The sequence below is a fragment of the Dasypus novemcinctus genome, chromosome 18 (genome assembly GCF_030445035.2).
Source record: "Dasypus novemcinctus isolate mDasNov1 chromosome 18, mDasNov1.1.hap2, whole genome shotgun sequence".
Lineage (NCBI taxonomy): Eukaryota > Metazoa > Chordata > Mammalia > Cingulata > Dasypodidae > Dasypus > Dasypus novemcinctus.
Window position 1 is genome coordinate 80,072,425 of NC_080690.1, and position 24,228 is coordinate 80,096,652.

The window sequence follows — 24,228 nt, forward strand, 5'->3', positions numbered from 1 at the left end:
GCTCACAGATAAAAGGCATGGCAAAGAACAGAGTTGAGGGTTTCTGATGTTGGAGTTTTGATGTAGGAGTTTGATGCTGAAGTCTTAAGCTGGAGCCCTGGGAAGTAAGCGCACAGAGGAAAGAGAAGCCAGCCCCAGGAAGAGAGGAAACTTGAGCCCAGGAAGAAGCAAGGCCTGGGAAGAGAGGAACCCTGAACCCAGAGAGAAGCAAGACCCAGGAAGAGAGGAACCCAGGAAGCCTGAACTCTCGCAGACGTTGGCAGCCATCTTGCTCCAACACGTGGAAATAGACTTTGGTGAGGGAAATAACTTATGCCGAAGGCCTGGTATCTGTAAGCTCCTACCCCAAATAAATACCCTTTATAAAAACCAACCAATTTCTGGTATTTTGCATCAGTACCCCTTGGGCTGACTAATGCCAGCGGGAATACCTGATATTATATGATTCCATTTATATAAAATATAAATCAATTTATAAAAATGGGGAAACGGACTTTGGCCCAGTGGTTAGGGCGTCCGTCTACCACATGGGAGGTCCGCGGTTCAAACCCCGGGCCTCCTTGACCCGTGTGGAGCTGGCCCACGTGCAGCGCTGATGCGCGCAAGGAGTGCCGTGCCACGCAAGGGCGTCCCCCGCGTGGGGGAGGCCCACGCGCAAGGAGTGCGCCCGTGAGGAAAGCCGCCCAGCGTGAAAAGAAAGAGCAGCCTGCCCAGGAATGGCGCCGCCCACACTTCCCGTGCCGCTGACGACAACAGAAGCGGACAAAGAAACAAGACGCAGCAAATAGACACCAAGAACAGACAAGCAGGGGAGGGGGGGGAATTAAATAAATAAATAAATCTTTAAAAAAAAAAAAAAAAAAAAATTTATAAAAATGGAAAAGAACTTATCAGAGAGCCGGCATCTGAACACCTTGCCAATCCCCATGTAACACCCCAGTCCTCCCAGTCTGGCGACGGAATGGCACCCACAAGTTAGTACAGGACTTGAGGATTAAGTTCACTTGTCGATCAGTACACCCCGTGCTGCTCAACCCATACACCTCTCTCAACCAGATACCAGCAGGCACGCTGTGGGTCGCAGGTTTGGACCTGAGCCTGCTCTCTCCAGTGTCCCAGTTCAGAGAAACAGCAGCTCCTGCTTGCCTTCCGATGGCCAGTCCCCACCAGCAGCTCGATGGCCTGCCTTGCCACAGGGATTTAGAGGGAGCCCCCACTTGTCTGGAAATACCCTGAAGCTTCCACTCACTGTATACACACCCCACCAGCTGCGGGAGCTTCTGGAAACCAAAGGACCCCACTGGCTCTGCCCCGCAGGAATTCTCTTTTTTTTTTTAAGATGTTTATTTTTTTTTCTCTCCCCTTCCCCACCCCCCAGTTGTCTGTTCTCTGTGTCCATTTGCTGTATGTTCTTCTGTGTCCGCTTGCATTCTTGTCAGCGGCCCCAGGAATCTGTGTCTCTTTTTGTTGTGTCATCTTGTTGTGTCAGCTTTCCGTGTGTGCGGCGCCATTCCTGGGCAGGCTGTACTTTTTTTGCGCTGGGCGTCTCTCCTTACAGGGTGCACTCCTTGTGCGTGGGGCTCCCCTATACGGGGGACACCCCTGTGTGGCAGGACACTCCTTGCGCACATCAGCACTGCACATGGGCCAGCTCCACACGGGTCAAGGAGGCCCGGGGTTTGAATCCTGGACCTCCCATTTGGTGGGCGGGCGCTCTATCCATTGGGCCAAATCCGCTTCCCACTGCAGGAATTCTTAAATTCCAAATCCAGCTCCTGGAAACCCAAGCCTCACAATAAAACCCTGCGCTGCTCTGAACCCAGCTACCCCGCTGCCTGCTCTTCAGCAGAACCATTAGGCCACGACTGTCCAACCATCCTCAACTTTTCTTACGCAGCAAGGGCTGACTTGTCAGGTACATATTTGAACTCACCTGAAAAAGAAGTTCACAGATAGATGTAGCTTCATTAACGAATCTGGAGCTAGAGTTGCAGGATGCACTGTAGTCTCTCTCCAGGGAATCACAGAAGCTAAACCCCTACCCTACCCGTAGGGACATCGGCCCAAAAGGCCGAGCTCCCAGCCCTCACCAGGGCCCTGGAGCTCGCAAAAGAAAGACCTGTCAACACCTCCACTGACTCTGAGAAGGCTTTCCTGGTAGTGCACGCTCATGCAGGCATATGGAGGGAAGGACCCCCATTAAAACACAGCAAGGAAGCAAGGCATGTCCCGGGAGCCTTCGCCCTGCCCTGTGAAGGAGCTCCCCTGCCTCGTGAGGGGCCTGGGAAAGGACACAGCTCCACGGCGCTGGGCAGCGGACGAGCAGAGCAAGCGGCGCGGGGAGCTGCTCAGGAAGCCACAGCCGCCCGCTTGTTCAGTGCAAGTGGAGGGAAAGCACACGGGAAGGGGTAACTGCTAACCCGTGTACCGGGAAGCCTCCAGCCCCAGCCAGGTCGCCTCGCCTCATTCCCCAGATTTCCTGTTGACCTGGAAAGCCCCAGGGCAGCGCGGAGGGCCGCGAGTCAGGTTGTGACCCTGGATTTGAGCTCGCGCCATCAGAACGGTATGTAAAAGAGCAAAAGACTTGGTTACCCCAGGCCCTGACTTGGGAATGTCTAAGCTAATAGCACTCCACAGAGCATCAGGGCAGGATGCCTCTCTTGCAGGACTAGAAAGTCTGGTTGCCTCCACAAGACTTTTACAAGCCCTGCAGCAAGTACTTCAGGCTTGCCCGCAGTGCACAGTCAGTGATCCACACCGGGGGGCCGTGCGGAAGACGCCTGCCTGAACTAAACCCACGCCACGGCATGGAACGTCCAGGGAGGCCTGGGAGGGTGGCCTCACCCAGTGCCTCTGTCCAAGGCTGTACGTTCCTTCTAGTCATGGCGACACCGTCACTGGACGGGTGGAAGCATTCCCAACCAGAACAGAAAGAGCTCAAGGAGTGAAGGCTCTGTTAGAAGACTTATCCCGAAATCACTCCAGAGTGACAGGCCCAGCTTTTTTTTTTAAGATTTATTTTTTAAATTTATTTCTCCCCTTCCTCCTCTCCCCCAGTTATCTGCTCTCCGTGTCCATTTGCTGTGTGTTCTTCTGTGTCCACTTGTATTCTTGTCAGCGGTGCCCAGAATCTGTGTCTCTTTTTGTTGCATCATCTTGCTGCGTCAGCTCTCCATGTGTGCGGCGCCACTCCTGGGCAGGCTGCACTTTTTTTTTTTTTTTCGCGCTGGGCGGCTCTCCTTTCGGGGCGCACTCCTTGTGCATGGGGCTCCCCTACGCGGGGGACATGCCTGCGTGGCGGGGCACTCCTTGCGCGCATCAGCACTGCCCGTGGGCCAGCTCCACATGGGTCAGGAAGCCCGGGTTTTGAACCCTGGACCTCCCATGTGGTAGGCAGACACTCCATCCGTTAAGCCAAATCCACTTCCCCAGGGTCCAGCTTTCACCTCACAAATCGCCCAAGCTGTAGGTAAAGCCCTGGGTGTCAAATACTTTTTGCATAGTGCATGGCAACCTCAGCTGTCAGGCAGAATTGAGAGGGCCAGTCAAACGCTGAAGAGAATCTAGCTAAACTGGCCCAGGAAACACACTTAACTTGACACCCTTTATTGCCCATTGCCCTACTCAGATTCAGAACCGCCCCTTAGGCTAAGATTCAGCTTTCACCATATGAGCTCCTGCATGGCGGTCCGTTCCTCCCTCATGACCTATTGCTTGACCCCAAAACTAATGCTACCGGGAGCTCAAACAGGTCCAAAAGGCACTCCGTCTAAATATCCGTCTAAAGTTTATCTAAATAAACTTTCTCCTGCCCCAGCCTTACACGATCTAGAATCAGGCAATATCTTTCCAGAATATAGAGTATAAACACCTGGAATTCATCCCACCCGAAACGAGCACTGAACCCAGCATGGAGAGGCCCCACGATGTCCTCCTAGAACCCAAAATGCTGTGAAAGTTGCCAGCCATAAAAGTTGGATTCGTATTTCCAGGGTCAAGCCAGGACCCGCCCCATCCTCAGAAGTCATGGGAAAACAACCATCCTACACCTGTGAGCCAATAAAGACCCTAAAATACCTATTCAAAAGAGTCCAGCCACCCTACAGGAATCTTCAAAAAACAAAAGCTAAGTGTAAGAGAGCACCTGTCTCGAAACTCCTACCTTGCAACAGCCCTACTGGGATTGGTCTCCTGCTCATTGCCACTATTGTTATGTCTGCTCTAACAACCCTTCCTTGGTAGATAGTTGTTTATAGAAACCTAAAAGCCAGTGTGGCAGTTTGATATTATTTACAAATTCCAAAAAGAGATATTGATTATGTTTGTGAACTTGTCTGTTCCTCTGGGGTGACACCCTTTAATTGTATCAGATACAGCAGAGGCGTCTGATTAAATTATGTTAAGATTAGGGTTTTGATTCAACCACGTCATTAGAGTGCAACTCAGCATTGAGTCCCAGCCCCTTGGGCTGATAAAACAGACTCTCACATGGAAGGGGACATACAGAGAAGACACCGAGGAAGAGAGGCCGCGGGAAGAGAGCTGAGCTGAGCATCTACAGCTGACCTTGTGGAGAGAGCAGAGCAGCTGAGCCTGGAAAGAAGTGAGCCCCAGAGGAAGAGAGACGCGCCCTCTGCCAGCCTGCGGGTGAGATGGGAAGAACCTGGGACCACAGAGCCTTGGAGGAAAGAGGAAGGCTGAGCTTGCAGACATCACCCTCCATCTTGCTTCAACACGTGGCAAGTGACTTTGGGTGAGGAAGTAGTACCTCTTATGGCACCTTGAGTTGGACTCTTTAGGGCCTTGTAACTGTTGCTTCTACCCCAAATAAATACCCTTTGAAAAAGCCAACTGAGCTCCGGTACATTGCATCAGCTCCCCTTTGGCTGACTAAAACAACCAGTATTATGACCCCCGCCCCCCTTCCTAACTCTTGAGCTTCAGAGAGCAGCAGGAGCCACCCCCCTGCGATCTGTGGCTCAGCATGCAGCCACGACCTTAAACCTTAGTAACTGTTGACTGTGCATACACCAGTACCCCAAAACCATAACCCAGGCAGCCGAGAGTAAATATGGGGGCTTGCCAATCTAACACTTCACCCCATAGTTGAACACCGAGCCCCATGGAGGTATTACCAGGGGGACATCCTAAATAATTTCTCTGGTACTCCCATTTCTCCTAAACCAAATGCCTGAAAGCAAAATCCCACCCTTTGATGGGGCCATCCATTGTGTTTCCCTGGCAAGCAACCAATCTTTTGCGTTTTGTGTCTCCTCTAGTGCCACCAACTGGCTCATCCATAGGACAATCAAATAAAACCCTTTGTAGACCCATCAGCCATATTAGGCTCAAGTATCAACCGGAACATCGAGGTGTCACAAAATGGGGTTGACAGCAATCAATCCCGAGCCCAAGGGCACCCGATGGCCACAACAGCCATGTGCAGCTGGAGCTTACCTCATGGAAGCCGGCCTGGATGAAGCTGAGCCTTCCTTCCTAGCCAGTCGCACGTAAACTGTTCTGCGGAACTCAGTACTGCCGCAATAGACCCAACCCCAAGCTTTTCTTAAAAACCATCACCTTTAGGAATAAAATGTGGGTTAGAGTGGACTTACTGGTATTCTACTATAGAATTATTGTGACTCTAGCAATGGAAGAAATTGTGTCACTGGTGTGGAGACATGGCCACGGGAGCTGCTGAGGGCAGGGAGAGGGAGGAAGAGGTGTGATGTGGGGACATTTTTCGGGACTTGGAGTTGTCCTGGATGATATTGCAGGGACAGGTGCAGGACATTATATATCCTGCCATAACCCACTGAATGGACTGGGGGAGAGTGAAAATTACAATGTAAACTGTACTCCGTGCGGTGCAGCAGTGCTCCAAAATGTGTTCATCGAATGCAATTCACGTGCTGTACTGACGTAAGAGGTTGTTGGCGTGGAGGAGTGGAGGGGGGTGGGAGTGGGGTATGAGTGGGGTATATGGGAACCTCTCATGTATATATATATATATTTTTAAACATGTATTTATTACTCTCCCTTCCCTCCTCTCCCAGCTGTCTGCTCTGTGTCCATTCGCTGTGTGTTCTTCTGTGTCCGCTTGTATTGTTCTCAGCAGCACCAGGAATCTGTGTTTCTTTTTGTTGCTTCATTTTGCTGCATCAGCTCTCCATGTGTGGGGCCACTACTGGGCGGGCTGCGCTTTTTTTGCGCTGGGTGGCTCTTTTTACAGGGCGCACTCCTTGCACAGGGCTCCCCTACACAGGGGACACCCCTGCATGGCACGGCACTCCTTGCGCCCATCAGCGCTGCACGTGGGCCAGCTCCACACGGGTCAAGGAGGCCTGGGGTTTAAACCGTGGGCCTCCCATGTGGTAGGTGGACGTTCTATCAGGTGAGCCAAATCCGCTTCCCACCTTATATTTTTTAATGTGACATTTGGTGTGATATCTGTATCTTTAAAAAAAAAAGAAAAGATAATAAAAAAGAAACAAAAAAAAATCCGCCACCTTAAATGGCCAGTGTTGCCCCATCAGCAGCTTGGTCAGTGGAAACAGTAGATTCATTTGGGAGCAAAAGAATGCTCTGGAGGGGAGACCAGGGACCCTCCTACTCGAGGCAGAGGGGCACAAACAGGAATGTGGAGTGACAGCCCGCTCACGCCGTCCCTGCAGCTAGAAGGCCCTGCCAGCTCCTTGCTCCAAACGGGCAGGCAAATCCACCTGTGGAGGGGGGCCCAGCAGCCGCTTGCGGCCCTGTGGTCACGTTGCCTCTTCTGCTGCCCTGGGGGAGGGCGAGTCCTGCCCTTGGGGACCTTTGCCCGGGACCATCCCTGCTCAGGGAAGGGGCTGGGCTCCTTAGTCTTCCCAAGCCTAGGCGCCCCCTGCCGCCGCTCACACCTTTGCGCCCCAGAAGAGGCTCCTCTCCCAGGCCTCATTCCCGCCTTCACCCCATAGCGGGACAGGCCTGGGGCAGGAGAGCTGGCAGCCAGCCATGCTCTCCATCACAGCCTCCATAGAGACCACAGCCAGGGCGTCCTGGGCCAGGGCTGCAGGTGGGCGCAACACCACCAGCCCACCAGCCCACCAGCCCGCCAGCCCATGAGCCCACCAGCACGCCAGCCCGCCAGCCCACCAGCCCACCAGCCCACCAGCCCACGAGCCCACCAGCCCACCAGCCCACGAGCCCGCCAGCCCACCAGCCCACCAGCCCATGAGCCCATGAGCCCGCCAGCCCACGAGCCCACCAGCCCACCAGCCCGCCAGCCCACCAGCCCATGAGCCCACCAGCCCACCAGCCCACCAGCCCATGAGCCCGCCAGCCCATGAGCCCACCAGCCCATGAGCCCACCAGCCCACCAGCTGCCAGCCCGCCAGCCCACCAGCCCATGAGCCCACGAGCCCGCCTGCCCGCCAGCCCATGAGCCCATAAGCCCACCAGCCCACCAGCCGCCAGCCCGCCAGCCCACCAGCCCATGAGCCCATGAGCCCACCAGCCCACCAGCTTGCCAGCCCACGAGCCCTCCAGCCCACCAGCCCACAAGCCCATGAGCCCGCCAGCCCGCCAGCCCACCTTCGCTAACTGCAGTCTGCTCCTCAAGGAGAACGCTGTTATTTTATCAACCAGTCATCAGAAATCCTGCAGGACACCCAAAGCCTCGCAGAACCAGCCACCCGCCTCAAGGAGGCGGCTTCTCTGGGCCATCTGGCCGTCTCTCGTGCCGCTCTTGGTTCCCCTCGGCCGCACGCTCCCTGCGCTGACCTCGGCCCTTGCGCCCTACGGGGCCTCCTGTCCTTTGTCCAGGATGGATCCAAGCAGTCCAAGACGGCCTCCTGCTGGCCAGGGACGTGCCCCCAGCCCTGCACCGCCAAAACCCCTTGGAGCAGTTCTGTATTATTGACGAATCCCAAAAAGAAAGACCGGGTGATGTTTGTAAACTGGTCTTTTCCTCTGGGCACATGAGATTATATTGGATTCAGAGGTTTAGAGGTTTACTTGACTTAACTGAAGTCAGGTAAACCTCCTGTCAGTAGGGCATTGAGTAGGGGTGGGGACTCACAGATAAAAGGCATGGCAAAGAACAGAGTTGAGGGTTTTCTGATGTTGGAGTTTGATGCTGAAGACGCAAGCTGGAGCCCCGGGAAATAGGCACACAGAGGAAAGAGAAGCAACCCCAGGAAGGGAGGAATGCTGAGCCCAGGAAGAAGCAGGCCCTGGGAGGAAATGAAGCTTGAACCCAGAGAGAAGCAAGACCCTGGAAGGGAGGAACCCAGGAAGCCTGAGCCCTCGCAGACGTTGGCAGCCGTCTTGCTCCAAATGGACTTTGGTGAGGGAAGGAACTTAAGCTTTATGGCCTGGTCTCTGTAAGCTCCTACCCCAATAAATACCCTTTATAAAAAACAACCAGTTTCTGGTGTTTTGCACCAGCACCCCTCTGGCTGATGAATGCACCCCAACACTGCATGCCCCAGTGACCCACGGCAGGGACAGCCCTGACTGCGCCTCCAAGTAGGCAGGACGCAGGTGTGGTAGACAAGGCCCCAGGCGCCTTCTCCCCAGGAGGCTTGGGGTGGCACATCAGAGAAGGGGGGCACAGGTCGGAGAACAGGGGCCGGGCAGGTGGAGGGTCACCATCTAGGGACCTGGGCAGGTGGAGGGTCACCATCTAGGGACCTGGGCAGGTGGAGGGTCACTATCTAGAGGCCTGGGGCAGATGGAGGGTCACCATCTAGGGACCTGGGCAGGTGGAGGGTCACTATCTAGAGGCCTGGGGCAGATGGAGGGTCACCATCTAGGGAGCTGGGCAGGTGGAGGGTCACCATCTAGGGACCTGGGCAGGTGGAGGGTCACCATCTAGGGACCTGGGCACGTGGAGGGTCACCATCTAGGGACCTGGGCAGGTGGAGGGTCACCATCTAGAGACCTGGGGCAGGTGGAGGGTCACCATCTAGAGGCCTGGGACAGGTGGAGGGTCACCATCTAGGGACCTGGGCAGGTGGAGGGTCACCAACTAGAGGCCTGGGACAGGTGGAGGGTCACCATCTAGAGGCCTGGGGCAGGTGGAGGGTCACCATCTAGGGAGCCGGGCAGGTGAAGGGTCACTAGGGACTGGGGCAGGTGGAGGGTCACCATCTAGGGACCTGGGCAGGTGGAGAGTCACCATCTAGGGACCTGGGGCAGGTGGAGGGTCACCAACTAGGGACTGGGGCAGGTGGAGGGTCACCATCTAGGGACCTGGGCAGGTGGAGAGTCACCATCTAGGGACCTGGGCAGGTGGAGGGTCACCATCTAGGGAGCCGGGCAGGTGGAGGGTCACCAACTAGGTACCTGGGGCAGGTGGAGGGTCACCATCTAGGGACCTGGGCAGGTGGAGGGTCACTATCTAGAGGCCTGGGGCAGGTGGAGGGTCACCAGCTAGGGACCTGGGCAGGTGGAGGGTCACCAACTCGGGACCTGGGGCAGGTGGAGGGTCACCATCTAGGGACCTGGGCACGTGGAGGGTCACCATCTAGGGACCTGGGCAGGTGGAGGGTCACCATCTAGAGACCTGGGGCAGGTGGAGGGTCACCATCTAGAGGCCTGGGACAGGTGGAGGGTCACCATCTAGGGACCTGGGCAGGTGGAGGGTCACCAACTAGAGGCCTGGGACAGGTGGAGGGTCACCATCTAGAGGCCTGGGGCACGTGGAGGGTCACCATCTAGGGACTGGGGCAGGTGGAGGGTCACCATCTAGGGACCTGGGGCAGGTGGAGGGTCACCAACTAGGGACTGGGGCAGGTGGAGGGTCACCATCTAGGGACCTGGACAGGTGGAGAGTCACCATCTAGGGACCTGGGCAGGTGGAGGGTCACCATCTAGGGAGCCGGGCAGGTGGAGGGTCACCAACTAGGTACCTGGGGCAAGTGGAGGGTCACCATCTAGGGACCTGGGCAGGTGGAGGGTCACTATCTAGAGGCCTGGGGCAGGTGGAGGGTCACCATCTAGGGACCTGGGGCAGGTGGAGGGTCACCATCTAGAGACCTGGGGCAGGTGGAGGGTCACCATCTAGAGGCCTGGGGCACGTGGAGGGTCACCATCTAGGGACTGGGGCAGGTGGAGGGTCACCAACTAGGGACCTGGGGCAGGTGGAGGGTCACCATCTAGAGGCCTGGGGCACGTGGAGGGTCACCATCTAGGGACCTGGGGCAGGTGGAGGGTCACCAACTCGGGACCTGGGCAGGTGGAGGGTCACCAACTAGGGACCTGGGGCAGGTGGAGGGTCACCATCTAGAGGCCTGGGGCACGTGGAGGGTCACCATCTAGGGACCTGGGGCAGGTGGAGGGTCACCATCTAGGGACCTGGGGCAGGTGGAGGGTCACCAACTAGGGACTGGGGCAGGTGGAGGGTCACCATCTAGAGACCTGGGCAGGTGGAGGGTCACCAACTAGGGACCTGGGCAGGTGGAGGGTCACCATCTAGGGACCTGGGCAGGTGGAGGGTCACCAGCTAGGGACCTGGGACAGGTGGAGAGTCACCATCTAGGGACCTGGGCAGGTGGAGGGTCACCAACTCGGGACCTGGGCACGTGGAGGGTCACCAACTCGGGACCTGGGCACGTGGAGGGACACCAACTAGAGACCTGGGCAGGTGGAGGGACACCAACTAGGGACCTGGGGCAGGTGGAGGGTCACCAACTAGGGACCTGGGGCAGGTGGAGGGTCACCATCTAGGGACCTGGGCAGGTGGAGGGTCACCATCTAGAGACCTGGGCAGGTGGAGTGTCACCATCTAGGGACCTGGGCAGGTGGAGGGTCACCATCTAGGGACCTGGGCAGATGGAGGGTCACCAGCTAGGGACCTGGGCAGGTGGAGGGTCATCAGCTAGGGACCTGGGCAGGTGGAGGGTCACCAACTCGGGACCTGGGCAGGTGGAGGGTCACCATCTAGGGACCTGGGGCAGGTGGAGGGTCACCATCTAGGGACCTGGGCAGGTGGAGGGTCACCATCTAGGGACCTGGGGCAGGTGGAGGGTCACCATCTAGGGAGCTGGGCAGGTGGAGGGTCACCATCTAGGGACCTGGGGCAGGTGGAGGGTCACCAACTCGGGACCTGGGCAGGTGGAGGGTCACCAACTCGGGACCTGGGCACGTGGAGGGTCACCAACTAGGGACCTGGGGCAGGTGGAGGGTCACCAACTAGGGACCTGGGGCAGGTGGAGGGTCATTATGTAGAGACCTGGGGTTGGTGGAGGGTCATTATGTAGAGACTTGGGGCAGGTGGAGTCAGAGACCTATAAAGGGGGAAGACCAGCAGCTGACAACAGGTGATAAGTTTGGAGAAAGACACCTGCTTGCAAGTAATAGAAGCCTAAGGTTATACAAGCAATGACTAACTTACCAGTAACCCACCCCGTGCCTGGGAACTTACGTCAGCTAACAAGCCCTGGAGGTGGCTCCGCCTGGAGGCTCCCCTGTGCCTCTCGGCACTGCGCCCCACTTGTCCCCCACTTGCCCCCCCACTTCCTTCCTTCAACACTGTTCCATGAAGCGGCTTGCTGCCCAGTTCGGCCCTTGAATCTTTCCTGGAATAAACCAGAACCCTCTGTGTCAACAGACTCATCGCTCTATTTGTCCTTTTGTGCCTGGCTTATTTCTCTAACCCGACGTCTTCAAGGCTGCTTTGCCATGTTGCCACCCGTATTAGACGGTCCTTCCTTTTCCTGTCCTTTTTTTTTTAAGGACTTACTTTATTTATTCTCCCCCCTCCCCCACTGTTTGTGCTCGCTGTCTGCTCTCTGTGTCCGCTTGCTGTGTGCTCCCTGCGTCTGCGCGCCTTCGCTTTAGGAGGCACCAGGAACTGAACCTGGGACCTCCCACGTGGAGGAGAGGCGCTCAGTCACCTGAGACAGCTCCGCTCCCTGGCTCGTGTGTCTCTTTGTCCTTCCTCTTTTTGTCTCTTTTGTTGCACCAGCTCACCCTCTCCAGGAGGTACTGGGAACCAAACCCGGGGCCCCCCGTGCGGTAGGGGGGAGCCCAGTTGCTTGGGCCACATCCGCTTCCCCCCATGTCCTTTTAGACCACCTCTTGCTTATCCACCGCGCACTGACGGGCTGTTTGCACTTCGGGTTTGTGAACGGGCTGCCACGCACGTGGTGGACAGGCTCTGCGTGGCTGCGGGCTTCCTTCCCCGCAGGTGCGGACCTAGGAGACGGCCCTAGACTCTTGCCAAAGGGGCTGCCCCGTCTCACGCTCCCGTCAGCAGGTGTGAGGTTCGATGACTCAGTTTACCACAAGAGACCAGCTGCGTGTCATGAGGTGCCCGAGGGGCAGCGTTTATTCTGAGGGGCAGCGGGAACCCCCCGAGGCTCCGCGACGCCGGCCAGGTGTCCTCACTTCCAGCGGCCTCCGACACGGCCCTTCCCGGCCCCCTTGCGGCTGCAGGAGCAGGAGGAGGCGTCAGGGAGGAGGCGCTGCCCCAACCTCGGAATTGAGGCGTTGGGAAGCCCGCCCCCCCAGATCCGCGCCCTCCGGGCTCAGAAGGGGGGGTGCTTAGCCCTCCCCTGGCTCAGGCCCCCGCCGGGTGGGGCTGGTAAATGTGAGTGCGGGGTGGGGGCGGGTGACAGAAGGGGTGTGTGGGGTAAGGGTGGGGGGCGAGGGGCTGGGGGGCGGGGAGCGGCAGGAACAGAGAGTGAGAGACACAGGAGAGACAAGAGCGCACTGGAGGGAGACCCAGCAAGAAGCGCAGGGAGCCTGAGCCGGGCGTGGGACCAGGTGCTCCCGTGGGGCCACCCTGGGTGCTGCAGAATGTTCTAGCAGCCGCCCTGGCCTCTGCCCACCCACTCCCGCTGTAAGAGCCTGAAATGCCCCCAGGGGAGAAGACAGCCCCCGCCGTCGAGGCGCACAGATGCAGAGGCTGCGCCCTGGGAGAGAGCAGGCAGGGCAGCGCGGGAGGGAGGGGCAGGGGCAGGGGCGGCTCGGGGTCCCACTCACAACTTCTGGGCGTGGCTGATGCGGTTGTACAGCACGTTGATCTGCGGGAGCAGGAGGCAGAGCTGGGGGGCCTGCGCCCAGGCCAGCCCTCGCCCGCGCCCACGCCGGCCCCCGCCCGCCAGCCCTGCCCGGGGGGCCCGCGTCTCACCTCGTACTTCTGCTGCTTCAGCTTCTCCATCAGGTCAAACTTCTCAGACTCCAGCTGGTGGATCCAGTTGGACAACTCCTCAGCCGTGTTCCTGGCAAGGCAGAGAGGCGCGATGGGGGCCCGGCGATCCCTGGGGGTCGGGGCGGTGGGCGCCATTTCGCTACCACTCAAGTCCGAGCAAGGATGGGAAGGGTTTAAAATGCGAGCCGGCTTCCTCCACATCCACAGCGGAGACGCGACATGTCCCCGAGGGAGAAGGAGGCTGTGGGCAGGAGCCCAGGCTCCGAGTCAGGGGGCCCTGGGTTCAAGTCCCGGCCATGTCGGCCTCTGGTTCACGACTCGGGCCAAGTAACTCCCCCCAGGATACTGTTTCCTTCTTCAAAAAATGAAGAAATAAAACGGTGAAAGAGCTGCCTGCTTGCCTACACAACATCCCCTCTCCCATGCTTCCTCAGAATCTTGTGTGACAAGCCCCGTTGAAAAACCCCATTCCCCGTCCTTGCTGGGAGAGGTGACAAGTGGATGGAAATAAGGCATCGGGTGGGGCTTCTGGGAAAGGCTTTGTGGCTTTTCCCTTGCAACTTCTTTTTGCTGCTTGGATCATGAATGTGATGGCGGCGCTCCAGCAGCTAAATAGGGCCATGCGGTGATCTTGAGGAGGAAATACTGAGCTAAAATGATGGAGCAGAAAAATGAGGATATGAAAACAAAATGTACCTCACAGAGTTGTGAAAGGTCACTTCCAGCTATCTTCAGATTTCTTCTATGTGAGAAATTAAAACTCTGCATTTTAAGCTGCTATAGTGAGATCTCAGCTACCAGAAGCCAAACTTATCTTAACAGATAAAAATCTTAGCTGCATTGAGCTGTTGTGGGGCTGTAACAATGACCGGCACGTGGGAAGCATTCGATAAAGCTAGTTGTGAGTGTCATTGGATTATCACCAGCATTTCTTCTTTTCACTTGCCAGTTCATGGCTTTCAAATTCTCTCTACCTCATGGTGTACTTTATTTAATGTTCATCGACCTTCAGAGGACCCTGGTTTCCCAGGGCTAGGTAACTTAGTTAGGTAACTTGGGATCTTCGAAAAATATGATGGAACAACAATTTTGAGTCGACATGTGGCGGGGGCAGGGAAAAACAAACGCCGACCCTGTGCTGCCTCCTACCAGGCCTGTGACAAAGCTTCCCCTGAGCCACGATCACAGGAGCACAAAGCCAGGGGGGGCGCTGGCCACCTGTGGCTGCGGAGAGCCAGCCACGCGCATCTTCTCCCTACGCTCAGTGAACTCCCGGGGAAGGGGGGCGGGTAACTAGTCAGCATGGCAAACCAGGGCGTTCACCAGCTCGTCACTCTATGGCTCAGTAACCAAGAGCGTGGACTACTTGGGACAGTGACGGCCTGCGTTCTAATCCCAGCTGTCCCGCTGGCCGGCTGTACAACCTCGGAGAGGTGACTGAACCTCTCCGTGCCTCCATGTCTCCCCTTTAACACAAGGATCACAGTAGCATCTACCTCACAGGGCTGCCACCACCACCATCATCGTCCTGTCCCTGACCTTTCACAGTCCTGGGAGGGGACTGTGCGGCCAGACCCTTTGACCAACGCGCCGGGCAATGCCCTGCCAAGTGGACCGACGCGCCCAAGGCCACGGGGCTGTAAGTGGGGGAGCGGGGCCAGCCTCGGGGGACGGTGAGGTCCTGACCTTGTGGTCCCAGGCCAGAGCAGCCCGAGATGGAAGGGGGCCGCTCCCACCTGTGCCGCCCGGGGCTGAGGCCGCTGGGCAGAAGGGGCTGTGAAGGGGAGGTTCTGAATCCCCTGCGAAGCGCACCTGGCTTTAATCAGGTAAAGGGGGGCTCTCCGGGGCTCCCAGGGCCGCCCTTAGGTCAGGCCGGTCTCCCAAGCTTGGGGGAGGCATGGGGCCCCATGTGGCCCCCGACCCTAGGGGCCCCGGCATCCATCAACTGGGTCCTGGTATCAGTCACGCTTTTCACAGGGGCCCAGAGGGGGGTCCCACTTGCCCACAGTCACACAGCACCAGCCCCGGGCAGGGGTCCGGTATCGGGCTGCCCTGGGCGCTGGGCCCCTTGCCTCCCCTTCTCACACAGAGGCCCCAGGGACCCCGGCCCCCCGCCCACCTACCGGAGCTGGTCCTCCCCCATGTGGTCGATGTTCAGGGGCTTCTTACGCTCGGACAGGATCCGCTGCTTCATCTCCCGCCCCGTCTGCCGCTTTCCCCGCTTCTGTTCAGCCTGAGGATCAGCGATGGGACAGTTTGAGCAGGGGACAGAGCCTGCGGGTCACCTCCCACATCCACACCCAGGAGTCCAGCCCCCAGCCCTCCTCCCTCAGACCAGGCCTCCAGCCCTCCTCCCTCAGACCAGGAGCCCAGGCCCCCAGCCCTCCTCCCTCAGACCAGGCCTCCAGCCCTCCTCCCTCAGACCAGGAGTCCAGACCCCCAGCCCTCCTCCCTCGGATCAGGAGTCCAGACCCCCAGCCCTCCTCCCTCGGACCAGCAGCCCAGGCCCCCAGCCCTCCTCCCTCAGACCAGGAGCCCAGGCCCCCAGCCCTCCTCCCTCGGACCAAGAGTCCAGACCCCCAGCCCTCCTCCCTCGGACCAGCAGCCCAGGCCCCCAGCCCTCCTCCCTCAGACCCAGGAGGCCAGCCCCCAAGCCCTCCTCCCTCAGACCAGGAGCCCAGCCCCCAGCCCTCCTCCCTCAGACCAGGAGCCCAGCCCCCAGCCCTCCTCCCTCGGACCAGGAACCCAGGCCCCCAGCCCCTCCTCCCTCAGACCAGGAGCCCAGGCCCCCAGCCCTCCTCCCTCAGACCAGGAGACCAGGCCCCCAGCCCCTCCTCCCTCAGACTCAGGTGTCTGGGCCCCTCCTCCTTCAGACTTGGGAGTCTGGGCCCCCAGCCCCTCCTCCGTGGTCACCCAGGCCTCAGGCCCCAGCTGGCTGAACTCACCTTGACCAGGTAACCCCCAAAGTGAGCCCCCATGTTGGATAGAACCTTCTTCTTTTTGGCATCATCCTCGGCCCGCTTCTTGGCTTCTTCCTCTTCCTTCCGCATCTTCTCCTCCTGTGCGAAGCAGCAATAATGAAAATGAAGCGGAGAGGGCAGCTCTTTCTGTGTCCCTCCAGCCTGAAAGGGCCAGCGGTGAACTCTGCTGTGTGACCTCAGTGCAGGCCCCCAACCTCTCTGGGCCTTTGTCTCCCATCCATGAAATGAGAAAGACTCCAGGGCCAGGGAGGGTAAGTGGTGACAGAAGGAGGCATGGGGCGCTAAAGAGACTGAGGGCCTCGAGCCTGAGGAAGGGGGCTCTAGAATGTGCTAGAAGGTCTAGCAGTGGCATCCCGATGGTCCAGGTCGGCCTTGTAAGGGTGGCTTGTGCAGGCTGACCCCTGCCTGCCTTGGAGGGCGGTGAGGTGGGCATGACGGTTTCGGCACGGCCCACCTGTCTTAGGTTTTCTACTGCTGCTGTAATTTGCAAACCTAGCGACTTAAAACAACGCCGATTTATTAGTGCCGGTTCTAGGGCTCGGACGCCTCAAGTGGGTCCCGGCTACGGGTCAGGCGTCTAAAACGGCAAAAAGCAAGGCTCGGCCTTCGTTCTGGAGGCCCCAGGGGCGAGCCTCTCCCCTGGCCTGTCCCAGCTTCCAGAGCCGCCTGCACTCCGTGGCTCGCGGCCCCTGCCTCCGCCTTCCAAGCCAAAGCGCCCTTTCGCCCGTCTCCTTCTCTGGCCCCCTCTCAGAGGGACCCCTGGGGTTACACCGGGCCCACACTGGCTGTGCAGGGTCATCCTCCCCCCTCAAAACCTTGATCTCAGCATGCCCGCGAAGTGCCCTTAGCCACGTAGGATGACACCCGTCCACAGCTTCCGTGGACTAGCACGTGGGCAAGTCTGGGGCACTGCTCCGCCTCCCAAAGCCCCCCGAGCCTTTCATTTTACTTTTGAAAGTACCGAGGGTGGGGATTGAACCTGGGCCCTTGTCTGTAGAAAGCCAGCACTCAACCACTATTTTAAAAAGCAATTCGAGGGGGGCCTCCTCGATGGCACAGGAGGCCCCGTCCCCAGGGCGCACGCCTATTGAAGCTTCTAAATGCCCTGCCCCAACCCGCCAGTGGCCAGCTCATTGATGGACAGGCGAACAATCAAGTATATCCCGGGATCTGAGCAGGAGCCACAGAAGAAAGGAGCTGCTGGCGGCCATCTGGTCAACCCCAAGAGGCCCGCTGGCTAGGGTGGCCAGCGTCCCAGTGTGCCTGGGGTGCGAGGGTTTCCTGGGACACAGACTTTTCCGCGATAAAACTGGGAATATCCTGGGCAAACCAGAATGAGTTGGTCACCCCAGTGTCCAGAGATGGAAGAGCAGAGAAAAACGGGGACTTTGTGATACGGTTTGGGCCTGAAGCCAAGATTTTAGTCGTGTGAGCCAATCGGATGCTTAATCCAGTTTGGGCTTGGGGCTTCTGCCCCTTCCAGCAGAAAGAGTCTTAAATCCTGCAGGCATTTAAGGGTCACAGGGTAAATCAGAAGCGCAAAACGGGGCTTCCAGGGGCACCCACCGCCAGCTTCGCCTGCCGCTCGCGCTCCTTCTCCGTCCGGAAGCGCTGCTGCTCCGCTCGCTCTGCGCGCCTCCGCTCCTGGGGACAGAGGTGAGGGTGCAGGGCCCGCCCCGCCCACGCAGGCCCGGGACGCGGAGGTGAGGGTGCAGGTGCGGGGCCCGCGTCCAGGGCCCTCGAGGGCTTGAGCGCCACAGCCACCCGCACGCCCGGGGGAGAGGGGGGCGGAGAGACGTGGGAGTCGCGCGTGCGGGGGACTCACGATGCGCTCTTTCAGCGCGATGAGCTCCTCCTCCTCCTTCTTGCGCTGCTCGAAGTGCACGTCGATGAGCGTCTGCAGCTCCAGCAGGTCCTTCTCCATGCGCTTGCGGTGGATGTCCTGCGGGCACAGCGCCGAGCCCCGGGACTGGCCTCGGAGTGCCTCTGAGCAACGCGGCCAAGAGCTGCGTGCTCCAGGCGCTGGCCCCGGGCTCTGACCACCGGTGCTGGCCCCAGGCGCTGACCCTACGCACTGACCCCGCGCCCTGACCCCGTGCCCTGGCCCTGGGTGCTGGCCCTGGGCACTGACTCTATGTGCTGACCCCATGCGCTGACCCCGGGCGCTGACCCCACGCACTGACCCCATGCGCTGGCCCCGGGCACTGACCCCGGGCGCTGACTACGTGTGCTGACACCATGCATTGACCTCGGGCGCTGACCCGGTGCGCTGGCCCTGAGCGCTGACCCTGGGCACTGACTCCATGCGCTGACCCTACGCGCTGACCCCGCGTGCTGACCCCGTGCGCTGGCCCCACGCGCTCACCCCGTGCCCTGGCCCTGGGCGCTGACCCTGGGCACTGACTCCATGTGCTGGCCCCGGGCCCTAAACCCGTGCGCTGGCCCCGCACGCTCACCCCATGCGCTGGCCCCGCGCACTGACCCTGGGCACTGACTCCATGCGCTGACCCTACGCGCTGACCCCGCGTGCTGTCCCCGTGCGCTGGCCCCGGGCGCTGACCCCAGGCACTGACCCCGGGTGCTGACCCCGCGCGCTGGCCCCGGGCGCTGACCACGCGTTCCCCGGCAGGTGGGGTAAAACGCCCGCTGACACTACTGAAACCCTGGGCGCTCTTCCAAGGAGGGGCTGAGGGCTGGAGGGGCGCCCTCTCCTGCTCTGCCGCCCGGGGCCTCAGGGCACGCGGCGCCTGGGGGGGCGGGACAGCATTCTACTCACATCGAAGTCCACGCGCTCCCCTTCCGGGATCTTCGGGGGGATCAGTGGCGGCACAGGGCGGCTGATGGACAGAAGGGGAGAAAGGCTGAGGGCCGGGGCTGCAGGGGTGGCTGCGCCAGGCTGCCTGGTGGCTCCTGCGCGGGGACAGAATGCGGGAAGCGAAGTACACGCCCCCGATTTGGAAGACAGTGCAGACAAAAGGAGAACCAGCTCGTGAGTAATCTTGATACGGGTTACAGGCCGAAATGAGACAGTTTTGGAAATAACGGGTTGAACGAAATAGACCATCCAGGTGAGTTTCGCCCTCCCCACCGCCCTGCCAGGCCCGCCCTTCCCTGGGTCCCCCCGTGGCCTCCTCCCCGGCCTTCCGCCTCCAGCTCCCCACCTCCCTGACTTGGGAGGAATCTTTCCCACCCGCAGATCGAGCCCTGCCCCTCCTCAGCTCAGAGCTCTTCCGTAGCTCCCCGCTGCCCTCGGGACAAGCCCACGAGGCTCCGCCTGGCACTCCAGGCCCCTGTGGCTCCCCAGCGGCTCCCCAGCGTCTCCTCTCACCCCTCACAGACGCTGTATTTCAGGTCCCCTGGCCATGCCATGTGCTCTCAACCCCCGGGCCTTTGCACAGGCTATTCTCTCCACCCGCAGTGCCGGACCCCCGAGCCCCTGAGGCCCAATTCCTCCAACAGCCCTTCCGTGGAAGCTTGGTTAATCCTCAGCAGTGCCCCCACGGGCTCCTGGGCGTCTTCTCCAGATCGGACGGTACGCCTCGTCTGCTCAAAACCCTTCCACGGCTCCCCAACGGCCTGCCCCTGCTTGCACCCTAAATTCTAAGCACAGTGAAATTCTCACCGCACAGACCCAGAGAATTTTTGCATCTGGGTTTTTTCTCAAATGCTCGGGCGCTGCCTCCTTGCGTCTCTGAGCCTTGGCCCCGGTGTCACCCCCTCCAGCCCCCTGCCACGAGCTCTCACGGCCTTTGCTGGTGCCTCACGCAGGGTGACAAGTGTCTGTGTGTGTTCCCTGAAGGGCCAGGCTCCAGCCAGCCACCGGGCCTGGCACTCTCTACCTCCTGCAGCTGGCCAACGCCTCGGCGACACCTCCCCCGGAAAGCCTGCCTTGATTGCCTTGGGACCTCTGCTGGGCGGCTGGGTGCCTGGGGCGCCCATCACCATATCTGGGTCAATTTCATCCGTAGGCAGGACTGGGTCTCCTGTGTCACCCTCAGTGGGAAATTCTCCAGAAATCCCTGTCTCCTCTTTGTTTCAATTTCCCCACTCTCCTTTCTCAAATCAGATCTCCAGCATCCCAGAGCACGTGACTGGAACCTCCCCCCACCCCAACCCCCATAGACTCTCACCTTGGCTTGGGGCGCTCCTCCTCTGGTGGTGGTGGTGGGGGAGGGAGGATACAAAAAGATAATTAGCAAGAGTTTCCCGGAGGCGGCTGTGACCTGACATACCCTGGGGAGGGCACCCCCAAGCCTCGGCCCCCAGGAGCCCAGGGAAGGACTGGGGAGTCCAGTTCCCCCTCCTGCAGTTTTGGGGAAGGGGTGCAGGGGGAAGAAATTGGGGGACGAGGGAAGTCAGGGTGGCCATAAAAGGGAAGGGGTCACACGCATCATATATACATTCAGAGCTGGTGTGGGGAGCCCCCCTCCCCTTCTGGAACTCAGGGGTCCAAACCCCAGGCCCTCCTCCTCCTAGCCCCAGAGCGCTGCCCTCCTCCGACCCAGGAGCGGGGTTTCCCAAGCCCTCTCTTCCTTCAGCCACCCAGGAGCTCTGTCCCCAGCCCCCGCCCCTCTGGGGAAGCAGGACCCCCTGTCCTTGCCCCTTCTGCAACCCCAACCAGGCCCCAACCTTTGAATGTATACGGGGGAGAAAAATAACAGACGGGGTCAGGGGCGAAGAGGAGGGGGTACGGGGTGGCATCGCTCCGCAAACACCCAGCCCTTCCAGAAGGATCCCTCCAGGCCGGGGCGGAGGGCGTGGGTGTCGGTCCCTTTAAGAAGGAAGGGAAGGCCTTAGGGCGCCGCCAGGCAGTTTCCCTTCGGGACCCTGAGAGGCGCGAGGGCTCTCAGGGGCTTAAAGGCCGGATGTCAGCGCCCGGGGCAGGGGGCTCCCGGAGTCGGTCTCGGGAGGCGAAGCAGCCGCGGTTACCTGGCTCTGCCGTCGGCTCCGGCTCCTCAGGGGCTGGGGAGGGGGCGGGAGGAGAAGCGAGGATGCGGGGAGCGGGGCCGGGAGCGAGGATGTGGGGAGCAGAGCGGGGAGCGAGGATGTGGGGAGCAGAGCGGGGAGCGAGGATGTGGGGAGCGAGGATGTGGGGAGCCAGGGGCCGGAGCGGCCACGCCCGGGTGCGGGAGTGGGGAGGGGGGAGAGAGGGGAGAGGCTGTTAAAGGAAGTGGAGCCGAGGCCATCGTCGGGACCCCTGCCCCGGCCCAGCCCCCTCCCCTGGCCCAAGCGCGCCCGGGCTCTGGGTCCCGGGGACCCGCGTCCAGCTCCAGACCTGCGGGGTCCCAGAGGCCTCACCTTCCTCCTCCTCAGCAGCCTCCTCTTCTGGAATGGGGAGGGGGCAAAGAAGGGGCGTTAGGCACTGGGGGCGCGGAAGGGCCTCGGATGGGGGGCAGAGCAGAGCGGCGGGGGTCCCCGGCTCTCCCCACCGTGGAGGGCTCCGCTCTGCCAGGGTCTTTGCCGCCCCTCCTCTCGCCTCCCCTTGGCTGAGAGCCGCGCGGGGACCCCACCCCCCTCGAGCACCCTTACAGACTCACCTTCGGGCTGCTCCCTGCGGACCGGGGAGAAGAGGGGGGCGGTTAGAGGAGTGGGTCGGGTGGGGGAGTCTCTGCGCCCCGCCCGGGCCCTCCCGCCAGCTCACTCACTCCTCATATTCCTGCTCTTCCGTGTCCGACATCCTGGCGGGACCTGAGGAGCAGAGAGCAAGGGCGGGGTGGGCTGGGGTCTCCAAGGAGGGGATCGGGGACTCCGCGTCTGCGGGAGGAGGGCCTGGGGCCTGGGCTCCCCGTCAGAGGGAGGAGGGAGCTAAGGTTTTGGGTCTGAGGGAGGAGGGGCCAAGGCCTGGACCCCTGGGTCTGAGGGAGGAGGGCTGGGGGCTTGGACTCCTGGTCTGAGGGGGGAGGATTGGGGACCTGGACTCCTGGTCTGAGGAAGGAGGGCTGGGGGTCTGGGCTCCTGGTCTGAGGGAGGAGGGCTGGGGTCTGGGCCCCTGGGCTGGGGGCCTGGGTCAGAGGGAGGCGGCCAAGGCTTGAACCCCTGGTCTGAGGGAGAAGGGCTGGGATCTGGACTCCTGGTCTGAGGGAAGAGGACTGGGGCCTGGACTCCTGGGTCTGAGGGAGGAGGGCTGGGGCCTGGACTCCTGGTCTGAGGGAGGTAGAGCTGGGGCTGGACTCCCGAGTGTGGATGGGACAGAGCCCTGGGAGGCATGGTCCGGGCATAGCCCCAAGCCGCAGCCCCTGCCCGCCCCCCCTCCCCAGCTGTCCCCTTTTGTCTCATGACAGGCTGTGGGAACCTGATCTGAGCTGGAATCAGGAGGAGGTATTTGGGAAGGGACAGTGGCCTGAAGACAATAGCCGCCCCACCCCAAAGGCTATTTTGAGGGGTGGCGTGGACAGTGGAAGAGAGGACATTTCCTAATAAGGGATGCGAGGATGGGGGCTTCTGGGAGGATTAGCCACACCCCTGACCCTCCTGTCCCCCAACTCTCCACCCCCCCCCGTGCCCTCCCACCTGTCCTCCCTTTTCACCTTCGCCCACCCGTGGGGGCCCATCAAGGACAGCTTCCATCCGTGACCTCATCCTAAGCCCTAAATACTTAGGCCCCCAATTTCTGAGATAGCCCAGCTCCCAAGACACGGCCCCCAGGTCCCAATCCCAGATTCTGAAGCTCCAGCTGACAACGGCCCTGGATTCCGAGTCCAGCATATCCTCAGAGCTCCAGAGGCGTCACCCCAGTCCTCGGCCCCCAGATTATGAGTCTGTTCGTCCTAATACCCGTGGGTACTGAGACCCCCTACATTCTGAAACCTCCAGATTATGACACCCCAAAACCTTGATACTCAATTCATGATACTCCCAAACAAGGAGATACAAACGCTAATACCTCCGTCACACATCAATTCCTAAAACCCCAGGTCCGACACCCCAGATTCTGACACCCAGAGTCCAAAACCTCAAATGCTGACCACCAGACTTCATCCTGCACGTCTGGCGCCCCCAGTTCTAGAGATCCGCCCAGCCCTGGGACCTCTGAGGTCCTAGGGTGTGAATTTCTGAGACACCCAAATTCCAGCACCCCAGATTCCATAGCCCCCCAAATCCTCATACTTTCCCCTCAAACCTGAGTCGCCCTAACGTCCGAACCTCCCAAATTCTCAGACCTCCGTCTTCGTGGCCATGGTCTGCATACGTCCTCCCCACCCCTCACCTCCTTCACCCCTCTCCTGCCCCCTCCCCCAAAGGCGAGGTGTGGGGAGACCCCAGGGCCCCTTTACCTAAGGTGGGTCTGCAGGGGCTGTGAAGGGGTGCGCTGAAGTGTGGAGGGCGGGCACTGCCCTGGGTTTATAGCCCCGGATGGGCCCGCCCCCCGAAGCCGAAGCCGGGGGGAGTCGGTGGGGGGAGGGGGCATTCCTTTCTGCAGACTCCAGGCCCCGCCCCCAGCCTGCCCGGCACCCCTCTGGGCTCCCCAGGGGACCCCGTGTCACCCCCGTGCTTTGACTTCCGCGCCCCCCCCCCCCCCCCCCCCCGCGCGAGGCCCTTGGGGAATGCTTATTGAAGAAAGGGGTGCCAGGGGCGCCGTCTCCCCTTTGGTCTCCTCCATGACTCCACGTGTGAGTTTCTGTCTGTCCGTCTGTCCCTCCTCTGCTTCCCGCCCCACCCCCACTCCTTTGTCTGCCACCAGGATTCCACTCTGGTGACAACAGGCCTAAAGCTGGGAAGCAGGTGTGTGGGGGGGGAGGCAGGGAGGATGGGGTGTCAGCTAGGCCGGGCACCCCCCAGCCATGACCTTGCCCTCCAGAGAAGGCAGCTGTGGGAGCCAAGACGCCCAGCCCCTCAGGACGCCTGGCTCTGCATTTTGGCCTGGGGGCCTCCAGGGTCTCTCTGTCTGGGCCTTGCCCGCCTCCCTGGTGTCTCCCACACCGCCTGCTAGTCTGCAGCCGCGGGCTGGCTCTGCGCCTCTGCCCACCGCTCCAGCTTTCGGGCTCTTCCCGGTGGGTCCACGGTTCCCCCTTGCTGGCTCTCTGGGTGGTCTCTGCCTCCCCGTGTGCACACGGCCTGACTCTGTCTCCCCCTTCTCTGCACTGCTTTCCGCACATCTCTTTCCTCTCC

General features: G+C 60.3%; 1 protein-coding gene across 1 annotated transcript; it reads right to left on the reverse strand.

Moving 5' to 3' along the window:
* Positions 1 to 12,281: 12,281 nt before the first annotated feature.
* TNNT1 (troponin T1, slow skeletal type) lies at positions 12,282 to 21,696 on the reverse strand. Its single transcript, XM_058280830.2, has 12 exons — positions 21,657 to 21,696; positions 21,418 to 21,444; positions 21,049 to 21,081; positions 20,250 to 20,271; positions 18,896 to 18,956; positions 17,945 to 18,061; positions 17,686 to 17,763; positions 16,084 to 16,197; positions 15,262 to 15,371; positions 13,118 to 13,208; positions 12,970 to 13,010; positions 12,282 to 12,414 (listed from the first exon to the last, which is right to left on the reverse strand). The coding sequence occupies exons 6-12, from the start codon at positions 18,041 to 18,043 to the stop codon at positions 12,369 to 12,371; spliced, it is 579 nt and encodes a 192-aa protein (XP_058136813.2). The 5' UTR covers positions 18,044 to 18,061; positions 18,896 to 18,956; positions 20,250 to 20,271; positions 21,049 to 21,081; positions 21,418 to 21,444; positions 21,657 to 21,696; the 3' UTR covers positions 12,282 to 12,368.
* Positions 21,697 to 24,228: the final 2,532 nt, after the last annotated feature.